The sequence below is a fragment of the Callospermophilus lateralis genome, chromosome 19 (assembly GCF_048772815.1).
Source record: "Callospermophilus lateralis isolate mCalLat2 chromosome 19, mCalLat2.hap1, whole genome shotgun sequence".
NCBI lineage: Eukaryota > Metazoa > Chordata > Mammalia > Rodentia > Sciuridae > Callospermophilus > Callospermophilus lateralis.
This window is the reverse complement of record NC_135323.1, coordinates 38,500,356-38,523,084: the sequence shown is the minus strand read 5'-3', so window position 1 is coordinate 38,523,084 and position 22,729 is coordinate 38,500,356. Positions and strand designations below refer to the sequence as shown.

General features: G+C 55.1%; 1 protein-coding gene across 1 annotated transcript in view; it reads left to right on the top strand.

Moving 5' to 3' along the window:
- The first annotated feature begins 747 nt into the window (after nucleotides 1-747).
- Nucleotides 748-22,729, top strand: part of Fam20c (FAM20C golgi associated secretory pathway kinase) — a 53,053-nt gene continuing 31,071 nt past the window's right edge. The window contains exons 1-3 of the mRNA XM_077105984.1: nucleotides 748-2,349; nucleotides 4,137-4,315; nucleotides 12,934-13,012. Coding sequence (XP_076962099.1) covers nucleotides 1,757-2,349; nucleotides 4,137-4,315; nucleotides 12,934-13,012 — 851 coding nt within the window. The 5' untranslated portion in view covers nucleotides 748-1,756. The remainder of the gene's footprint in view (nucleotides 2,350-4,136; nucleotides 4,316-12,933; nucleotides 13,013-22,729) is intronic.

The following is a 22,729-nucleotide window of genomic DNA, read 5'->3' as shown; positions in this document are numbered from 1 at the left end:
AGAAAAGTGAGGCCCAGAGAGGGCACTGAGAAGCCCAGGTAATACAGCAAGGGAGGCCTGACAAAGAAGCGGCTCCCTAGCCTGGACCCCACCCCACAAGCCCCTCTCTCCTCAGTCCTGCTGGAGAGGCTGCTGGGTGGGGACTTTCCTGGACCTGCTCTGGAAATCTACAGAGGCCTTGAGGGCCCAGGGCCTGTCAGCCTGGCCTGGATCTGTTTGTGACCCTCCCCCACTTACCTTCCCCCCGCTTTGATTCCTATTCCTTACTGGGGGCTTGAGGTCCGGAAGGCCTGTGGCCGCAGAAGAGGCGGGCTATGTCAGCAGCACTCCCCTTGGGTGTGCGCGGCTCAAGCGCTGGGGCGTCCGAAGGCAGTGGGGACTTGCCCGCCCCGCCCACCGCAAGGAAAGTGCCGCCTCCTCCACCCGCGTCCCAGTGCCCGACGAGCCTTGCTGGGAGCCGCGCAGCCAGGGTTAAAACGCAGGCGTGGTCCCCCTGGGATGGGGTGGGGTAGGGAGGGCCTCGGCGCCCCGCAGCCTCACAGCTGTTCTGGCTTCCTCTAGGATTTGGGCCCAAAGCGCTGTCCTCCGGTCCTCTCCCGCGGCGGTGGCACCGGCGCCCCCTCTGCCTTCTCGCCGGCTGCGGTACGGCCGTCCGAGACAGGGGTGTGGGGCGCAAGGTCGCCGCCCGGCGGGGAGCTCATCCGGCGGCGCAGACGCCCAGCGGCTCCGGGGAGGGACTTGGCCTGGTTCTGGCCCCCGGCTCTTCGGGGAGGAGCCGCAAGGCTGCAGCTGGCGGCGGCACCGGCCCCGGCGGGCGGGCGGAGGTCCTGGAGAGACAGCCAGGCCGGAGCCCCTCTGGACAGAGTCGGCGGCCGTCGCCCTCGCTACCGCGGTCCTCGCTGGAGCCTCTCGGTCTCTCTGCAAACTGGAGAGGAAGCGCCCTCTCCTCCAAGGCCCGGAGCTGCAGCGGCATCGCGGGGCGCGGCCGAGGGGAGGAGAAAGCAGAGAGCGAGCGAGCGACCGGGCCCAGCAGTGCCTCGCGGGGCTGCGGCTCCGCCAATCTGCGGGCGCTGACGCGGGGGGCGGCTCCGCAGCGGTCGGATATCTGCCGGCCCGGCGCGGGGTGCCGAGAGCTCGGCCGTGCGGGCGCTGCGCTCTGGGACACCCGCTGCACCTGCCCGGCCTCGCCGGCTGCTCCGTGCGCCCCCTCCCGACCCTCACCCCGGCCCAGTCTTCCGGCCACAGCCTGACCAAGCCGAGCCCTGAGGGAAGGAGCCTCGCGCGTTCTCGCCCGCCGGGCACCCAGCGTGGCCCACTGAGCCCGCCGGGAGGAACGCTCTGTGGATCTGATGCGTGGCACCCGGGCGGAGATGGGTAGCTGTGTCCCGGCCCTGCGCGCCTGATGAGAGCGGCCGCGACCCGAGAGACCTGCGCCGGTCGCTACGAGCGAGGTGCCTCACCCGGCTGCGCCCCCTGCCACCCGCGATCCCAGTTCCTCGAACGACAACCGCTGGCCGCTCCCGAAAGGCCGAAAGGGAACGGCCCGGAGATGGCCTGGGGAGCTGGCGCTTTGGTGGCGGATATCTTCCACGTCGTTCACGCCCGGGGACAGCCCCGGAGCTGGTAGCTTCTCGGCACCGAATGGACCTTGACCCGCGAGGCGGCGCCGCGTTCGTGTAGAGCCGCGGTTGAGCAGCGCGAGTGGAGCGCGCTCCCGAAGGGCGCCCGAGTCCCAGACCCGCTCGCTTTCGTGGCCATGAAGATGATCCTGGTGCGCAGGTTCCGCGTGCTCATCCTAATGGTGTTCCTGCTGGCCTGCGCGCTGCACATCGTGCTGGACTTGCTGCCCAAGCTGGAGCGCCGCGCCGAGCGGCCCTCTGGTGAACCCGGTTGCTCTTGCGCTCAGCCCGCGGCCGAGGCGGCTGCGCCCGGTTGGGCCCAGGCACGGGGACGCCCGGGGGAGCCCTCGGCCGCGGGCGACGCGGGCTGGCCCAACAAACACACGCTGCGCATCCTGCAGGACTTCAGCTCAGACCCTGCCTCCAACCTCACGTCCCACTCTCTGGAGAAACTGCCTCCTGCAGCTGAGCCGGCTGAGCGCGCCTCTAAAGGGCAGGAGCCTGGAGACCCGCGGCCGCGCGACCCTGCGCACAAGCCGCTACTGCGAGACCCCGGTCCCTGGCGGTCCGCGCCGCCCCCTGGCCCCAGCAGGGAGGGCTCCCTCTTGGCCAGATTATTCGAGCACCCGCTCTACCGCGGGGCCATTCCGCCTCTGACAGAGGACGACGTCCTGTTTAATGTGAACAGCGATATCAGGTTCAACCCCAAGGCAGCTGAGAACCCGGACTGGTGAGCGGGGACTGAGGGTGACCAGGGTGGGGCTGGCAGGTCCGACCCCTGAGGGAGTCGCTCACCCTTTCAGGATAAAGGTGCACTATGGAAAATACTCTCCACTCCCAGGGGACTATTATTGTGTAGGAAGGCTCAGGGACCCGTGGAAGAGGGATAGGGTGCTTGGTGGGCGGGGCAACCCGGCTCCTGCTCTGGATCTGCCTTTGTCTCTAGGATGACTTCCTCCCTGAAGGAGCAGCAGTTTGGGAGGTTCCCTAGCCCTGGGGTGGAAGTGGCTCTGGACACTAGAGCCAGGGGAGCCCAGTGCTCCACTTACAGGAAAGAGTGCTGGCTAGCCCTAGTTTCTGGCATGGGTGAATGAATGCATTAGAGAACGAGGGAGCTCGTGGGTGAGGCTCCTTTCCCCCCAAGAAGGTGCTGGGCTGCCAGCTTTCAGATGCTTGATGACACTGTTCTGGGTGGACACCTTGAAAAGCCCTGGAGTCTTTTAAAAACAGTTGCTAAGGACAAAAATTAACAGAAGAGTGTGTGCCAGCAGCAGCTAGGTGCAGCACAGAGGCTGTTCCTAGAAGGGTGTGGACAGCGGCTGCCCTGGGCCATCTGCAGAGAAGCCACAGCTTTGCAACAAGAGAGAAGCTGCCCCAGGATGTTTGAATTGTCTTGCTTTGAACCCTTCCCCCAAAGTCTTTCCCTCAGCTCTACAGATCCAAATAAACAGATGCTCTGGCCCAGAGCAGTGAAATATTAACTACCAGCAAGGTCAGAACAAATAGCTACCTGCAAAGGTTACCGGAGCAACAGAGGAAAGACTAGGCTTCCAAACATCTCAGCAAAACCCTTTCTACTTGAAATCTGACCAGGCCCTAACTTGTGCTTTGTGCCTACATATGAGGTTGTTTGGTGGCCCCTGAGCTTTGCTGGCCAGATTCAAGGCAATGCTCAGAAATTCACATCAGACGAATGGTCCCAGCCTGTGGCTGTCCATGGGGAGGGGACAGTACAGAGCAAGTGGGCTAGGAGACATTCCTGGGAGGCCTCTCGCCCACCCTCTGTGTCCACCAAAGGACAGAACTGGGACCCAAAGGGCTTGCCTGTCAGTAAATTAGAGCTAAGAAAGTTCCACTCACCCTGCAGCCCAGCAGGCAGGCAGAGGTCAGTTCTTCCTCCAGACACCCCTATGACCAAAGAAGCAGGACAGGCCTTTTTGGTGGGATCCTCCACTGAGCCTGGACTGGAGTGAGTGCTGGAGGCTTCCTTGCTCCCCGCCTAAAGCTGCTCTCCTCAAAATCAGATTTAGCTCCTATCTCATTCCTCCTCCTAGTTGTTAGGACAAAATCTGAGAGCTAGGGAAGGCGTCTGGCCCATGGGGTGTGCCAGTGGTTTTAGGTCCCAGTCAGAGCTCTTTCTCCTGTGCTCTAGGAAGGGCTGCATCCCCCTGCACCCTGGCTGACCTCATTCCTGCTGGGCAGTGTCAGCGACCCCAGGGTAGACGTGCAGGGATAGCGCCGACGCCCTGGGTTTGGACTTGCTGTAGTTATAGCCGTCTGTGGCGTCTCTCAAGGTAAATAGGAATTACAGGCCTTCCGGTGTGTTATTAGCTGTAGAACCGCAGCCCCGGAGGAAAGTGCAGACACTGCAGGGTCCTCTCGAGGGGGAGGCACCTTCCGATAAACCTGTATTTGGAAACTGAAGTCACAAATCCAGCCTCAGATCCAACTCCCCTGGCTCCTCATGGTCCTGCACACTCCTTTTCTGGCTGACTTGTGACATCTTTGTTTTTGTAGGCCACGTGAAGGTGCTGAAGGTGAAGAATTGCTCCCCACTGGGGAGGTGGCCTTGGACTCCTATCCCAACTGGCTCAAATTCCACATTGGCATCAATCGCTACGAACTGTACTCCAGGCACAACCCAGCCATCGAAGCTCTGCTGCAAGACCTTGGCTCTCAGAAGATCACCAGTGTAGGTAGGTGTCTGGCATCCCACGGGCTTGTGTGCTGGCTGAGGGATGCCAGGCCTGCACTCCTGGATGTCAAGGAAAGCTTGCTCCTTCCTGGAGCCTCACTTCCTGGGATAGATGGGGGCCTGGGATGCACACAGCACTGGAAATACTCCTGTTCCGTGGCATGGTGAGGACAGTAGGAGGGACAGGAGCATCCCTGGTAACTGCAGCTCCTCCAGCCAAGACTCTTTGTGCTTTAATGCATGTGAGCTTCAGCAGACGACTCAGCTGAGACCCAAGGCTGCTGCTGTGGTTCTGGGCCAGCACCCAGAACCTCAGGTTCAGCCAGGGGTTCCTGGGATTCTCCATTGCCAGGCAGTGACCAGGGCCCACTCCCTCCAAACGGAGCCTGAGCATCTAGGGTAGGGCAGTTTGAAGGCAACTTTGATCAAGTGCTTTGATCTGCTGAATCAGACAGAAAAGCTATTGAATGTCTGATTCCCAGAATCATGTGAAGCAGTCCTGAGCATGGAGGTTTGGTGCCATGCTTTTTAGAGGGTTATGTGAAGGTCTCATTAGTCATCTGTGGCTTGGGAGGTAGTGGGGACAGGCTGAGGCCTGGGGCATTGCAGGGATGGTCCTGGTGCACATAGCCAAGGTGGAGGGCAGGCCTCTGCACGTGTTATGGGCTGCAGTTCCAGGCCTTGTCTCCATGTGTCTCAAAAGCAGTTCTGCTGAAAGGGCTCTCTTGGTTTTGGGCTTCTGTCCAGTTGCTGACACAGAGCAATGAGGAGTTACTCACTGGCCTGCAGGTGCCTCTTTAGAGGCTGTCTGTGGCTCTGTGAACTGTTGGCCCTTCTAGGGCTCTCTCCTGGCCCTAGAAGTCGAGCCTCACAATTCCCCAGCACTGGGTCATTCACCAGTGGAGAGCTGAAGTGATCTTTCTTTCTACCCCTGTGCTGTCCAGGAAGACTCTTGAGTACTCCTCACCCCAGGCCATACCTTGCAAAATTGGGGGGCTTCCACTGAGCTGGGAGCTGTTCTTGTGGATGACAGGGACTGTCTTACAGGTAGCCACAGAAGATGTCACCTGCTCCAGAAAATAGATGGGGCTGTTAAAGACATGTCCAATTGGGTCATCCCACTTGGTCCATCCAGCAGATTTCCTGGGAATCTTCTGCCCACTAGGCTACTTCCTTGGGAGTTGGAGTTGGGGTGAGTCTATGAGAAGCTGTCACTATAGACAGATACAGGTTCCTCTGAGAAGTGAATGTGATTGCAGACCCTGCAACCATCAAGAGGGCACATCCACACTCTAGGTGAATAGAAGTGTGCTGCAGAAGGCTGCAAGACAGGGCTGTGTGGAGGGAGGGCTGTGATCCCCATGGCCAGCAGGCCTGGTATCCGCTGCAGCTCATATTCCCTCAAGGACAATCAGCCACATGCTCTCTGGATCCTACCCTGTGCAGAGATGTGGGATCTGAACCCAGAGAGCAGGGAGAGGCTGGGGTCCCCAGGTCACCACCAATTTTGCCCACCTTGGGTATCCTTATCCCTCTCAACAGAATGGCCCAGCTCTCCCAGAAGGCAGTGGCTGAGGTCGCCTGACATCCCAGTGCAGAGGATGGTGCTGATTGCCAGGGGACCCCAGCCCCAGGCTCTAGTTGGACGTTGGTCTGTGCTGAGGGCTGCCTGGAAGGGTTTCATGCCCTTTTTTCCAAGACCACAATGACCAAGCTGATTCTAATTCTGCCTTTTGGGGTAAAAGCCATTGGGAACAGGAGGGAAACATCATTTTGCAGGTGCCAGCAGGTGTTGAGGGGATGGAGTGATGGACAGCCCTGTCACTGAGGCAGGAGGCAGCACTCCGGCCAGAGGGGTGGCTGTGATTAGAATCTGAAGTTGCTAGTCAGGGTGTCATAGCCTAGGTTCCGTGGACCTGCCATCTGAGTCTAAAACAAACCATTTGAGAACAACTTGACTGGACCTGGATGTTCTGGGAGCAGAAGCTGATGGCTGACCTGGTGGCCAGTGCTATTCTCCCAGAATGGAGATGCAGGTTCCTCTGAGGAGTGAATATGTTTGGTCACAGATTCAGCTTCACCCAGCTGGGCGATGTGTCCTGTAGTGCATGCATCCCTTGCACATCCTCATCAAAAGCTCCAAATGCTGTTGTCCAGGGTTGTGAAGAAATGTCCTGTGGTACCTCTCTGGGGTGATTCCTGTCCCACTGCAGAGAGGCTGCAGGCATTAGCACGAGAATCCAGAAGAGCGAGCCAGGCAGGGGTCTCCATATGGCAGCAGGATTTCAGGGTGAGTCAAGTGCCCCACCCAGGAGCTCAGGACTAGGCAAGCACCCACCTTCCCAGGGCCTCACTCAACCTGCAGCCTCAGCTCTGGAGTTCCCACCATGAGTTCATCCTCCTGGAAAGACCCACTCCCTGAGTGAGCAGGAAATCCTGATGCCCAACAGAAAACCCCTGCAGCCCTTCCAGGTGTCCAGGCCCTTCAAGTGTTCTGCTCTGCTGGGGGCCATCAATAGGAGTTGGCCTGACCACCCTGCCATGTCCCTGGAGATCACACTGGCCAACCTGACTCAGCCTTAGCTGCTGGGAGGGTCCTCCTGGGTGAGCCAGAGGTTTTGATGGACACCCAGCTGCTCAAGGCAGCCAGCCCAGCTGGGCCCTCATTGTGGCAGAGCCCTGCGCAGCCTGGCTGCATTGTGACCAAGAGCAGGTGGAACCTTTGAAAGTCAGCCCTGCCTTCCCACCCCCATCCTATAGCCAGGGGACAGCAGCCTTCAGGAGGAGAGGCTTGCCCATGGAAGCACTTACTTCTGGCTTGGGGTTCTGTTCACGGGGGGGCGGTTACTTTAATCTTCAGGTTGTTCCTCTCACTATTGAGTGTGAGCCAGCAATATTGTTTGTAATGGAGATCAGTGTGCAGGAGATCCTGAGCCCTCTCCTCACAGTAGTTCCAGTAAATTTCTTCTTTCAGAATCACTCAATCCGGTTCTGGAGGCTCTGTGTGGCCTAGGACACAGCTGTCTGTGGCCACAGAGGGTCATTTAGAGCAGGCTCCTGGCTGCCTGGTAGCGGCTATTGCTGCCTCTGAAGAGGCTCAGCCTTTATCCACCTCTGTTCAGCTTTAGGTCAGACTTGCTGCGCCTTCTGCTTGGGCCACGATAATTAAATCTCTATCATGCACAATTATGGATGCAAAAAATAAATGACACAATTAACTACTCTGAACTTGGAATTTCTTTTTTTTAAAAAAAAAAAAAAAAAAAAACTGGCATGTGAGGGTTCAGGCAGCCTGGGGCCTAAGATGCAGACTTCACAGTTGCTCCATCCAGGTCAGGACAAAGCCCAGGGTGGGAGAGCATGCTGAACAAAGGAAGCCTGCTTCCCAGGACAGAAGCCCTCCTGCTAATTGATCTGCCAAGGGGAGGGCAAATCCAGCTAGACTCTGCAATAATTGGTCGGCAAGCTTGAGGAACAAAAGGCCTTTGGCTGGGGCAGCCCGGGAAGAGCTGCCTAGGATGGGGGGCTGGGCACAGCTGCCCTGTCTAGTTAGACAGGTGGCACCTGCTGCTGCAAGGCACAGCCTCAGGGTCTGGCTCAGCTTGCAGAGAGACCTGGAGATGCCAGGTAGCCAACACCAACACCCAGTGCTGGAGGCGCCTGAGGTGTCCTAAAAGTACCAAGCCCTGCAAGCATGCTGCAGGGTTCAGGGCGGAGGCAGCTTGGCCCCTGCCCAGCTCCCTCCAGTTATCAGCCTGAAGGCCAGGAGAAAAAGCCCTCGCTGGTGAGGACTTGGGACATCCCTGGCATCCACTTTCTCCGTGCTGATCAGAGGCTGCAGCTGCAGCCTCAGATACCTCCAGAACCTATAGCTGTGTGTTGGTGGCCTCAGGCTGATTCTCTTCCTATTGCATGGAGGGACATGACTTCCACTGAGCATCACTATAGCTTCCTTTTCAAATGACTGTTACTTCCCCCACCCCACCCCAAAAAATAAGTGGCTTGGAGGACAAGTGTGACAGATAACTTCAAGCAGGAGACAGCTGGACAGAAGCAGGCCTGGAGTGTGTGCCCATGGGTCTTGGATTGTGTTGATGGGGCTGTGCCCTCTGGGGTTGAAGCACCCTGGCTTCACAGCAGGATTCAGGGGCACAAAGACCCAGCCGAAAACTGGTGTTGGCTCCTGCTCAGCTTCTTCCTGAAGCTGCTGCTGGCGAGGTGGTGGCGAGGTGGGTATACCCCACACCCTTTTCCATGGGCCCAAGGACAGTGGGGATAAAGGGTTCCGTGAGAATGCCCAGAGTCCGGGTCACATGGCAGACCTCCTCTCTAACCCAGGGACATGTGAGGCTGGACAGGAAGGTCAGGGTGTCACATTCTCCAAACGTGAGCCCACCCTTTCAGAGCAAGTCTTAATTAATCTTTCAGAGAGAGTCTGCACCCTGCCCTTAAAACAAGGCAGTTAGACTGAAAAACAGTTGAACCACCCATCTGACTGTGACCCGAAGGACAGCCATTGTCCCATCTTTCAGAGGACATGGCCAAGGGTGGCCATGTTGGAGGCCCAGCTGGCCACAGGGCAGCCTCTCACACATGGACATGTTTGTGTGATCTAGAGGTCTTTAAAAAATAGAATTCATTTTTATAAAAGTCAGGAGAGGGACCTTTAAAATACTGGTTGGGGTTCCTGTTAGAAACAGGGAGACTATTGGTTTCCCACAGGAAAACAAGTGCTGAGCTGGGCTGCTCTGGCATTGCACTCCATCACTGCCCGTTCTCTGTGGGCACTGAGGAGTGGCCTTGTGTTTGCACACATGGCAGAGCTGGGGGGGCAGCTCCTGCTCCTTGGCCACCTCCCTCCCACTGGGGTGAGTCTCTCCACCCAGGGCTGCCCTTGTCCTTCGTCTGGGGAGTTCCTAGCAGAGTGCTAGAGCCTCTGGAGATTGGCTTGCTGGTCACACAGGCGACTCATGCATTAGTATTCCTGTAGCGACAACTGTGCATTTATAGAATTTACCTTCTTAAGGAATTTCTCAGGGTTCTTCAGGACATGCGAAAATCTCCTTCCTTCTGACATATTCTGAGGAAAGACCATAAGCAAAATGCCCATGCCCATAGGGGTCATGGGATTTATGGTGCCAATGGGCATTGTGAATGAACACATAGTGCGCTCTGTTAGCCTTTGTTAATGTGTGTAGCAAATGATGCACGTCTGGGAACCCTTCTATTCAGGGATGCCAGGGAAGGTGCAGAGCTGTCATCTTGGGTCTGCAGAAGGGGTGGGACTAGACAGGAGTCGGGGGAGGACTGGGAAAATGGCTGGAGCATAGGCATCTACACTGCCTAGAGGCCAGCAGGGCTCTGATGCATGTGCTCATTGGGTGGGGTGTGGCCACAGAAGGAGATGGAGAGAAGGTATCAGGTGGAGATTCAGTGGACTAGTCACCTGGGTCTGGGTCTCATTCTGGGATAAAGAATTTCCAGGGAGGTGCACTGGGTGTGTGCCAGGACAGCCCCATCTCCACCGGGCCTTGGGCCTTTTTGGAATTGCTGCTCAGTTGAGACGCTCCTGAGGCCCAGCCTGGCAGGTTAGGACTGCAAAGCAGGAGGCCTATCAGTGAGGGCATCTCCATCTGCTCTTGAACCTGGGGCCTGCACCTGGGTCCACCGGAGGCTTAATCCCTTTATACTGGTCATCTGTTTGCCCCATGGGGGTTACAGGGAGCTGGTGATATACAGGGCCAGGAATGGCAAGGCAGATGGGCCTCGCTTCCAGACAAGAATGATTAAACTGACCAGATTTGCATAATATTTGGTTATTTTAAAAACCAGGATTACAAGCCCTGGAAAGAGTTGATGTGCTGTCCCGGATTGGCCCAGGCAGGAATAATTAAATCCAGCAACCCTGGTTATTAAATGGAAACGGGAACATCAAATGGGGTTTAATCGGGCCACTAATTTTTTAATCATCACTTCTTTTTCCATCTTATGAAAAATGTAGTAAATGTTCATTGTAGAAATCTAGAAAGCACAGATAAGGAAAAGTAGGAAATTAAAGTCATCTGAATTCTACTCCCCAGAGATAACAAGGGATTTGGGTGCCTGTCTGTGCATTCGAGTTTGAAAACCCATGCTTTGTGTTTGCGAGTTTTTAAAAGAAAATGGTTCCGATTATTAATAGTAAGCACCATGCTGTGCTTACTGAAAGTTCCTTGGTTCTGTTTAGGAGGGTGAGACTGTAGTCCGTCCTGCGGTGTTACAGTGCGCCTGTTCTATGCAGAGTGCTTAGTCCCTTCCTGTGTTTGGGAGGAATGGCCTCACACTACACCATGCACTGGCCTGGCAGAGCCAAGATGTCAGCCCATTTTCTGGATGCAGCACCCAGGCCATCACATACTGTGAGCTGTTGGGCAGTGGCCAGTGCTGCCCAGGAGTATGCCAGGCTGGGCCCAGGTCAGGTCTGGGTCAAGCACCTTGCATGACATCTGCAATGTTAAGTGGCCTCATAAGCAAGCTCCCCCTACTTAACCTAAGAGTAGCACCATGCACATTCCCAGCCTGGGGCCCTTCTTTGTGAAGAGTCTGGGCAGGCCTCCTGAGCCCCCTTTAGCCGAAGAGGAAACTGAGGCTGGAAAGGTGAAGGTCTCTCCCCCTAGGGTGCCCCAGCCTAGGAAAGCTGAGCAAACTCCAACCTCAGGGTCAACAGGGAGCCCCCTGGACTTTTCTCCATCAAACCTACAAACTGACCCATTTGCTGGTATCCTGCCCTATGCCTGTGGCAACCACCAGCAAAACCTGGCCCTACACTGGCCCTGCTCCCTCCAGGCCCTGTCCTCGTAGCACACATACATGCCAATCAGCCACATGAAGGAACAGACAGGGGAAGCACATCTGTCTACTCCCCTCCCTTTGGGGTCCCCAGAGTTCCCAGGCCAGGCTGCCATGATCTCACCTGCACCTCTGAGCAGGTTCCTGCATACAGCATGGCCTGCGCCCTCCATGCCCACCTGCCAACAACTACTTCTCAACCCCTGGCTGGCCTTTTCTCCCCCTAAATAAGCACGGGTGCACACCTTGTTCTCTGCACTCTACCCCCAGGTGACCTTGCAGCCTGAGGCTTTTCTCACTTGTGGGAAGTGCTCAGAACCTCAGGCTAATGGCCCACCTGCATCTCTCCCAGGTTGCTGCCACCCTCTCCACCTAACTGGGCTTTCTCTGTCTCTGCTCTATTCCAGCCAAACAATGGCTCTATCTGAGACCCAAGGGTCATCCTGGTCACATCTCCACACCCCACACCATTCCATCAAAGTGCTCCTCAGAACCCCCTCTTTCCATGCCCACCCTCCTCTGTTGCCATTGCCCCAGCCCAACCTCTCCCGGGCCCTGGCTTCCATCCTTAGCCTGAAGCTGCCAGGTGAGCACCTTGGAACCCCATAGGGCCCTCACCTGCCATGGGCCCCACCGACACTGAAGTGGGTGGCAGCAACAGCTCTTCAGGCCCAAGTGCATCAGCTCTCTTCCTCCAAGGACAATGTGTTTGTTCTGCCTCTGTAGTGCCACTCTGTTCCTTCCTCCAAGAAAGGCCACCCCTCGGGCACCAGCACATGCCCACTTTGCCTCTTGCCTCCAGCAGCCTGAAGTCATCTTGCGATTCGTAATGTGTAGCCTGCACACCTGGTTCTTAGACACACTTGTGACATTATTGTGTGGCCAGGGTGCGGTATGGACACAGGACACACTGGACAAGCCTCTGCACAGGCTAGACAAGCTCCTGTGTGCATCGTCCTGGCCCACTTGTGCTGTAGGGTGACTCCCTTCCCAGCCCTGTATCCTGGTGGCCTGGGGCCTTCACTGTGGCCCCAACCTGGAAAACATCCTTCCTTCTGCTGCTCCATTAGCAGAAAGGAAAATCCAAGGTCAGGAAAGGGGTTCTTTGGGGAATTCTTCATCCTTCTGAGCTGATGAGATGCTGGAAATGAGTGCCCACCATGTCCTGATGACAGAGGGGCCTCCCACCTAAGGGTCTTTATAATCTCCTTCGAGTAACTCTGCTCGGGCTTCCTGCAAATCCCAGGAGCTTTCGCTGGAGAGTCTCCACTCTGTTCCGGGCCACAATGGGGTGTGCACAGGGCAGGTATAGCAGTGCATGCATGTGTGGAATATGTGTAGGGGTGTGTATATATAGGAATGTATAGGTGTTGTGTGTAAGTTTGTGTGTGTATTAGGGTGTGTGAAGGGTATGCGTGTATGTAGGGGTGTGTGTGTATGTGTGTGACTGTGCTAGCAGGTAAGCAACCTAGCCATCCCTGCTGGAAACCAGGCCCTTGGTGCTGTGACACACTTACACACACTCCTGCTGAGACCTCCAGCTGGAATCAGCAGGAGTCCACCCAGCTCCCACAGCTGGACCACGGGGAGCCTGCGCCAGCCAAGGGTACATCATTGCTGAAGCCCCCCACTTCCCAGGCAGAATGGGGAGGGGCCCTCAGCCAGAGGATCCCAGCTGACTGGAGGATAGAGTGTTGGGCTGGCCTGCCCACCTACCCTCAGGCCCTATAAGGGCAAGTAAGGGGCCTGAGGCAGCCAGTGACCCTGTTTCTCTCTCCCTCCTCCCTGCAGCCATGAAGTCGGGGGGCACACAGCTCAAGCTCATCATGACGTTCCAGAACTACGGGCAAGCACTGTTCAAACCCATGAAGTAAGTGCCGCCGCTGGGCGGGTGCAAGGGCGGGTGGAGTGTGCAGTCGGGGAGGCAGTGTTTTCTGAGAGAAGATCTTGGGGTGGACTGTGGTAGAAGCCCAAGAGGCAGCCATAGTGACCTGCACCCTAGCTCTTCCTGTTTGCGTCAGCATTATGTCCCTGAAAACCTGTCGGGGCGTCACCCTCCCCTTGAGGGTGTTTGGATTTTCAATTATAAGAGATGGGGGTGTGGACACCAAAGAAACCTCTGGAAAGGGGACGTGGGCTCTCTGACTCACAAAGGGCTGTTCAGGTGGCTGTTCTGTCTCACACTTGTCCTGTGGTCCTGGTGGCCCATGATACAGGAACGGTGAAAAGCTGAGTGTCAAAAAATAAAAAATAAAAAGGCAGGCTAGAGGTAGCAGCTAGAGTTGACTGTCTGCCTACAATCTGTCCCCTTGTAGATAAAATAGAAACCATGTCACCAAAGTCCCGTGGAACACTAAGCAACACATGACCCCACAGGAAAGTAGATGACTTCGTGGTTTGTGACGTCCACTATGATCATCATGGGGCTTGGATACCCCAAGGGTCCCAGCATGCACCATGTCTTCTGTTAGTTGCACAAGGCATTTCTGCACCGACAGGAGATTCCTTGTTTAAACACAGTTTGCAACCCAAGTGCCCAGGAGCACACACAGGTCTCAGACGTGACTGTGGGGCTAGACAGGGACTGTGGCACATGGGGTGTGGGTCCCCGCAGAAGGGGCCAGCTGTCCATTGACTCATCAGATCTCAGCCATCTGGCCTGATTTCTAATTTTCAAGATAAGCTAGAGATGCAGAGATTTTCCTTTTTAACATTCAAATGTTTAAAAATGGTAACTAATTCAGAAGCATTAAGATATTTTGGAAGACTCAAAGAGGGAAGGTTTCCCAAGGATCCTTTCCACCGGCCTCAGTTGCCAGGAGCCTGGGACTGAGCACCACACATTGCCACAGGCCACGGAAAGGCTATCCCTAGAAATGACAGAGAGACCAGGAAAGCATGCCCTGGGCTGAAATGAAGGCTTTCCACCCTTGTCCCTCTCGCCATGGGGCCAGCCCAGGCTGGCTAGTGTGTGCCAGGGCTGACGAGTCTGTGTTGGCCATGAGACAATGGGGCTTCTTCCCTGATTTCATGCTTGGAAGTAGAGTTCTTGCCTTCCTCTGAATCTGCCCCGTGCAGGGGACTATGAACTGGCCCCGGTGAGGTGCATGGTTAGACACAGCCCCTTTGTCACCAGAAGCAGTATGAACAGCCAGATGGTTTCTGCTGCCCCCACCTGACCTTGTAAGCTGGGCAGGAGACACCTACACAACAGGAGGGGAGTGTGGCTGGGGCCAGTGTGGTCTTCCTGGGACATCCCAGAGGGTGGTGGGGAACAGGCCTCCTGTGGCTTCTTTACATCTCACATCTCTGGCTTAGGAGGGCCAGCTATGAGAGATCTCAGCCTCTCCAGTGAGTTATTTTAAGGCCTCCATTCTCTAATATGAGAGGCACCACTGAGGAGTCAGGCTGAGTCAGGTGAATAAATGAGCCTGGACAGGCAGCTGCTATCCAGAATCCAGGACAACAGCTGTAAGTGATGTCTCCAGGCCCCAAGCTGTGCTGGAGGTGGGCGTGGGAGGTAAGTCTGGGAGACAGATTTCTGCTGGCCTCTGAGGGGTGCTGTTCCAGTCTGCTGATGCTTTCAGTTGTGCTGGGAGGTGTGTGGGAGAGCTCCACAGGGCTGGAACTCTTGGGAGAGCAAGTCCTATGGGCTCAGGTGACCTGGCCAGTGGAGAGTGGAGAGATTCTAGATTCTGGTGCTTCTCCTGCAGAGCTGGGCTGGCCAGCTGTGCGCAGCAGCAGCCATGGTGTCTTATGCTGCAGCTCTGCAGGGCTATTGCTACCCACATCCCATGGGCTCCTGCAGCCTGGAGGCTCTATGCCGAGGTTTCATCCCCACCATATAACTGCAGGACATACTGCCCACTGCCACATGAAGATAAGGGGACAGGAGCTCTGAGAAGCAGGTAGACACAGAGTCCCCTAAGTGTCCACCCGCTACCTGGCGGACATTGTCATATCCCACCTTGGTCACACAAGGAGCTGAGTTCAGAGGCCAAGTAACTTTCCATGGCAGTCCCTGACTCCAGGACCCCATGGAGAAGCTCCTGGGAGGGGTCCAGCAGCTCCAGATATCAAAGGCACAGGCCTCAGAGGATCTAGGCTATGGCAGCAGGCAGTGAGGCTGGTGTGAGACGTGGGCTGATGGGAGGTTGGGGCCTGTTAGAATATGGCTGTGGAAACAAGGTCGAGATCCTGCAGCAGCTGGGGAATGTGTTCAAGGCTGGCCAGAGCAAGGCTTTGCACGCCCTGAAGCCAACCTGGGTTCCTCCTTTGAAGCATTAGGGGTGGGAACAGAGGTGGAGACCCATGCTAGAGGGTATCGCTGTGTTCTGCAAACTGACCTGGTCTTCTTGGTAGGTCTTGTAGGTGTTCCCAGACACCTGGAACCCTCCTCACCCCATGACCTCAGGCTCATGCCTGTAGGGCTCTTATTCCTCAGTGACTGTGATTTGAATACGAAAACAGCTGTGGTTCCTCACCAATGTATTAAGAAATTAAAATCCATGATTAACAGTTCTCCTGGGAAAAAGTCCTGTGCTGCATAAGTTCTCAGGAGAGTATTAGGAATTAATTAGACGGGCAGAGTACTTTGCCTCTGGGATTATAACGGGTATAAGTTGAAAGCATCAAGAGAACAGCACCCAGGGCAGTGCCTGGGGGTCCCTCATCATGATGGGCAGGTGTGAGAGAGACCATGGAAGGGTCAGTGGTCATATATTGGTAGACTTTGAAAACATGTGACAAACAGCTTGTCAGCCCTGAGCTCCTGGAGACTCTTGCTTTTGTGCTAACGTGAGTACTTAAGCTTTTTTCAAAACAGCTTTATTGAGATGTAATCACAGGCCATAAATTCCCCTACTGAGAGTCTGCAGCTCAGTAGCTGTTAGTCTATTGACAGAGTTGTGCCATATCACCACTGTCAATTCGAATCAATTTTTCATTATTCCAAAAAGAAATTCCTTAAAATTTTCATTGCTCACCAGCCCCCTTCGTGCCCCCAGCACATGACAAGCTCTAATCCCCCTTTCCGCCCCTCTGTGAATTTATTTACTCCGAACTTTCACAGACATGGAGTTGTACAGTGTGCCTTATTTGTGACTGGCTTATTTCACATGACAGTGTTTCACGTTCATCTGTGCTGTGGTGTGCGTCAGGCTTCGTTCCTTCTTATTGCTGAGTGATCTTCCATTGTACACACGGGCCACGTCTTGCTTATGGGCTTGGGGTTGGTGATAACAACAACATTGACCACAGTGAGTAACGCTGCTTTGAACATTCACACTCAAGTTTTGCATGGACATTTTCTGTCCTCTTGGACATGCACCTAGGAGCCGATGCCAAGTCAGGTAGCAACTGTGTTCAACCACTTGAGTCTGGTTTGTACTGCAGCTGTGCCATCTTGATCTTAGCCATCCTGGTGTGTGTCGGTTGGAATCTCATGGTGTTTTGACTTCCCTAATGCTAGTGTCATCAAATGCCTTTTCACAAGCTTAACCATTTGTGTATCTTCTTTGGAGACTTCAGTTTCAAGTTTGTGTTATTTCTTTGGTTGGGTTATTTGTCTTTTTGCTCTTAAGTGGTGAGAGTTCTCGATACACTCTGAATGGGTCAGTGGTCATGTATTGGTAGACTTTGAAATCCAAGCATGAGCTTGGATTCCTACGTGTCCATTCTATTTATTTTTGTGGCTGTGTGCACTCTTGGTGCAGTGTTTATGCTAATGGAGCCACAGATGTTGGGGGAACCATGGTGCAGGTACCTCTGGGCAGAGCTGGCAGAGTAGCTGCTTTTGGACTCAGATGAGTCAGTCCATGGTTCAGTGGTCTGAGCCTCCATTCCTGCTTGTGACCTCCAGGAAATGCTTTTCCCACCAGAACTCAGTTTACCCACTTGTCAACAAGGTCTTGTAGAAAAGTCTCAAGGCCTGTGCAGGTGTAAGGCTGTAGGAATGGTTTGGGAACAGACATACTTTATCCTGAAGGCAACGAAGAACTGGGTGACTCATGGGGCATGGAACTAGGACGTCCCACAGCGTCTTTGCACAAACTGCTTCCTGGAAAGAAACCTTTCAGGCATGCCCACAGCTGCCATGACGCAGCCATGACCACCTCCCGACAGAAGTGTTCATCCAGCCAATTCTATAACATTCATCAAGCCCCTGATGGGAACACAGACGTCATTCAGATCCAGGGCTCACGGGGAAGCCTTAAGCCCTGGTCATGGTTCCTCTCCAGTGACTCTCTAAATTTCCTGCTGCTGTTAGGACAGAGCAGTGCATATCCAGCCCTCAAGGCAGCCAGTGTCTGCTCCTCATGGATGTGTGCAGAATGAGTGACAGCCTGGGTAAGCTGGGGTGGTACCCACAAGCTCCACTGCCCGGAAGGGTCCAGCTGAGGGAAGAACAGCCTGAGCAGCAGTGTGCGGTGGAAGCAGCCTCCAGCTGAGCCTCATTGTGAATGTGAAGGTCAAGTGAAGGTCATTCCCTTTAAGCATAGGACCAGCTTGCACAAAAGTCCAGAGGTCAGGTGGACACTATCCAGGACAGAGAGCCTCCACAGGGCTGGGCTGGGCTGTCCAAGGGTCCAATGTGGCAGATGGCAGCCTACAATGAAGTCAGTTATGGGATAAGATTGAACTGTAGCTGCTCCATCTCTAGCTGCACCTCAAGTGCCCGCTGGCTGCATGTGGCTGCAGTACCATTTTGGAGTGCAGTTGCAGAACAACCCATTGCCACTGTGGTGTCCAACAGTCCTGGGTCTGAGCACAGGCTGCAGGGCCAGTTCCTGGAGCATTTGGGGGCTAGCGCCTGGTATTGTCCCCAGGAGCAGCAGTCAGCAGTGCTGGGCCTCTGGCTGCTGTGCAGGGTGGCTGGGGTGGGAAGGCTGGAGGAGACCTTCAAGGTACCACATGATAGGACCTGAGTGCATGAAAGCGGGGAGGCTTCCAGCTTGAGTGGCTGGTGGCCTTCAAGGTCCCTCTCAAGATGTGCAGGCAGAGAGGCATATGGAGTTGGAGCATAAAGGAATGCTGCTGGGTCAAGTCTTGGGTCCACACCCTTTGCTGTGCCACTCTGTCAAACTTATTGCCCACTCTGGGCCTGGTTATATTCATTGTGTGAGACTAGAGTGTAATACTCAGGGCGCCTACCATTGCCCAGACCCCATGTCTCAGGGGGAAATATGGATCTGGGTGGAGCTCTGCAGAGGCGCTGCAAACCTGCTCCACAGCTAGTCTGTCCATTCCACTGGTTCTTGGCCACTGTTAGTGGGAAGAAGAACTTTAGGTGTACTGGTACAGCAGCTCTCAGAAAGCAGCAGCTATGAGCCACCCAGAGAGGAGCTCTGTGAAGCCCATCTGCCTGGGCCACTGCAGCAGAATAAAAGGTTACAGGACATGATGTGTGCCGAAGAGCTCTGCCATTACCCACAGCCACCCAACTACCCATCACTGGCCAGCTGCTCACTGCCACCTAACACCCAGAGCCATGCAACTACCTACACCCTTGACACCCTACAGGCACCCAAATGCCACATCACTAAATTCCCACAAGTCACACAATGGTTCAGTCACTCGAATGCCCACAGTCACCCCACTGCCTACACACACACAATACCCTAGTCCCCCAATACCCAAAACCCATGCAACTACCTATACCCATAACACCCTACAGGCACCCAAATGCCCAGTCACCCCTCTGCCCATAGTCACCAAGCACCCTACAGCCATGCAGTATTTATACTCACAACACCCTAATGCCACCCAACTGTCTATAGCCATCCAATACCATACAACCACCCAACTGTCCATCTATACAACACCCTGAGCCGCTCAGTGCCAATAGCCACACAACACCCCACAGCCACACCACTGCCTTAGGCATAAGCCTCTCAGCAGCGTGGAGCAGAGACTGTAAAGTCCTCATGTTGATGCATGCCTCAGGGAGGATGTAACCACTCAGGGCCTTGCCTTTGACAGCAGAGGCAGAGCTAAAATCACAAACCAGTGATTCAGAGGGACCATCTCTCAGCCAGCCACGTGGAGATGCTGAAGAACACGAGGGACAGAGACAAAGGTGGTAGGAGAAGCTGTGTGCCCCTCTGCAGTGAACCTAGCCCACCAGGCGGGAGCAGGGGCAAGAGCAGGTGAACAGCAGGTGTGCATATGTAGGTGCGTAAAACTGTCACACATGGTGAAATCAAGAGCAGGTCTTCTGGCCCATGCCTGCTCTGGATAGTCCACGAGGGGAAATAGAGGTGAGCACAGGTGCCCCCAACTGTGCTGTGCACTGGTGGTCCACAGGATCTGCGGTGGCAGCCTCTCCTCCCATCCCAGATGCTTTTCCTCACCCACCAGGCTGTGGTGCCAGAGGCCCCCTCCCAGGAGGGGAGGATGAAATTGAAGCTCAACTAAAGGTAAACAGTGAGCAGTACAGGCCAGGGCCTGAGTCCAGGGCCCCTGGCTTTGGTTCCAGGCCCTCTGGGCAACATGCCACTGAGGAAAGGTCAGGCTAGGAGCTTGAATCCTCAGTTCTGTGGCTGGGAGTCTTTTCAGAGAGGCCCTGGAATTTTCTGCTCCTGCCCACCCCACCCCCCCATGGAGCATTTGGAGGCACTGCTTCCTGGTGAAGGGACCTTGAACACTCCAGTTTGTCTTGCATGTGCAGCTGGGCTGAGCTGTGGTCCTCAGGGCAGGGTCCCCGCCCTCTATGTCCACCTCCCTTGATTTCCGTTCCCTGCTGGGTCTTGGCTGAGCCTCTGGGCTCTGACTCAGCCGTGGGGCCCCCTGTGGGCTGCAGGGCCCTCCCTCCCAGGTCGTCTAGTTTTCTCTCCTTTTGCAAAGAATAGAAACATATATGTCTGTTTCTGTGTCTCCAGAGAAGACTCTGTGAACAGCTGTCCCAAGGCCTAGGAATTCCTCGCAGCCAAGATGCATAAACACAGGCAGCTGCTGAGAAACCTGCAGGCCAGGAGGGTATTTCTATTGCAGAAATCTGAGCCCTCCTTCCATACACATCAGGGCCTGTTCTGGAGGCAGCAGAGTGTGTACAGAGCAGAGGCAGGAGAGCAGGGCCCATCGTGAACAGCCCCCTCCTCTACAATATCATGCATTGGCCCAGAATGGTGCTGGGACCATGGCAAGGAATCGCCCCACAGAGCCAAGTGTGGCAGCAAGCCCCCCTCTCTTGGAGGGGGTCAGATGCAGCATGCAGACTCAGGGGCCTGGGTCAGGCTTCCCCTGGAGGTCTTGCACTACGGCCACTGATCTGAACGGGAAGCTAATATAGCCCATGACCACAACCCTGCAGCTGAAGTGACCCCTTCCAAATGCACAACCTATGTCCAGTTGGAGGCATCATTTGCCTCTAGTGGCCATCAACCTTGACTCTCTCATCCACACACTGGCTGTCTGTGACCTTGAGCCCCTCCCTGATGTCCCCTTTCTCAGCAAAAACTCATTGGCTGACATAAGCAGGAGGACACCGTGCACAGGCCTAGGAGAGCACAAAATCACAAAACATGCTGCTCAGGGCCATATAGGCACATCTGAAATGATGGGCTGAAGCTCACCAGGAGGTCACATTTGTCCTTGAAGTGCTTGTGGCAGCTGGTGGCCAGGTGCAGGGAGGCCCTGGGGACATGCAGGCTTCCCCTGACGCCTCCCCTGGTGCTGAGAGGCTGGGTAGGCAAGGCAGGGTGGGGCAGGCCCTCCATGGTAGCCACGTGTTCCTACAGTACTACAGCGTCTGTGGAGGGCAAGGCGTATGGAGTATTAGCAGAATGAGAGTTTAACAGTGAGCCTTCCCCGTGCCTCATCCTGCAGCATGTGCCATTGCAGACTGCAAGCACAGGACATAGAGAGGTCTCCACTGAGGCCTTGTGGTGACTGGCACCAGTTCTTCAGAAGGGCCCAGCTCCCTGCTGCATGTTGGCACTGGGAGACCCGTGACCACGTTCTTTGATTAACATTCTATTGATGGTCCATTAGATATGCACCTCAGGCCCTATATAGTGCACAGGGACCATCATCCCTTTCAGGCACCCACAGGTGCTTTGTGAGGTGTGTGTGACATGGGACATACTGGAGGCCTGGCCCTGCCAGTTTCCCTTGGCTTCAGAGTCCTCATCCTTGAAATGGTGGCACAGTGTGTCACACCGGGACATGTTGACAGGCTGCTCAGTCCACTCACATAGCTGTTACAGACTTTAACCCTAATTGCAGCTGTCTTGATCCTCTGAGCACCTGCACCCCCAAGGCCCCACAAACCCCCACTCTGGCACTTTATCCAGTGCTGTTAGTATCTAACCTCCAGGGGTCCTCACAAGCCCTGGGAAATGGCCCCTTTGACATTCTTAATTGGGACTCTGCGATGTCCCTAGTAAGCTCATAGCTGAGCTGGAGATGAATGCAACTCTAACTCTAGACTCCAAGCCTTTTCCCCAAGGAAGACAGTGGGGCTGAGCATACACGGATGTGGACACCAGGTGGCCTCCCCACTGCTCCAGCCCCTCTGCCCTCTCTGTGCAGGACTCCTGTCCATAGTGTAGCCCAACCCAGGGCCTGTCGGATCATTTCTCTATGCTGGGCTCATGAAGCCAGCACTCATTGATTGATTTGTTGGGAAATGTGGGTGACAGGTGACAGATCAAGAGCCTACAGGCCATTCTGGTCCAGCCTAAGTTCAGTAGCTATGAGGTGTGACTTGAGGTCATTAGTGCTCAGCCAGGACATCAGTGAGGATCCCTGCCACAACCAGGAGGTCAGCAAGGGTCCCCACCCCAGCACTGGGCATGAAGCTGGGCATAGAGCTCTCACTGTATCAGTGAGACTAGATGTGATGCCCCAGTCCCTATTGTCCCTTCTTGGTGCTTCTATTTGATTGGTGACAGGAAACCTGGTCACCATCAGGGGCAGAGAAGGAGCTGGCACGGGTCTGAGGGACAAGGTATGACTCCTCAGAGGATAAAGAAAAAACCGGGGGTTGGGGTACACATTAACTCCATCACAAGTGTGCATGCTGTGTTTGCTGAATGAAGGAGCAAGTGGAGGAGAACAAAGACTGCGCAAGATGTCGGAAGTGGCCAAGAATCCTGGCTGGGCCCCTGTCTGGGTCATGGACAGGCCAAGAGCAGAATGGGAGACCCTTGGCCCTGACAGGGAATTAGGGAGTTGGTTGCAAGATGTCTAGATTTGGGGCACAGCTCCCCACTGGCTGATGCCCCTCAGGAGGACCAAGAATTGATGTAGCATGGATTAAAGGCCAGAGCCCATGCAGAGCCCAGCCTGGTGCAGACAAAATCCCCAAATATAAAACAATTCAGCAGAGATACAGGGCAGCACTTAAGAACAACCAGAGACCACCTGGGAGGCCGCCTAAGCAGAGTGTCTGCTCTCTCTGGTCCTCTGGCAGGGGTCTGAGTGGAATTTCACATGGTCCCTGATCCAAGTGTGTTCTCTCTGGTAGATGCCCTTGCAAAAAAATTTTGTGGTGTTCAGAAGACTAAAGAATAGACCTGCCCAGCAATGGACATGGCTGACTGCACCTAGCATAGGCTTCCTCCACGAACCTTAAAGTTCTGGTGCC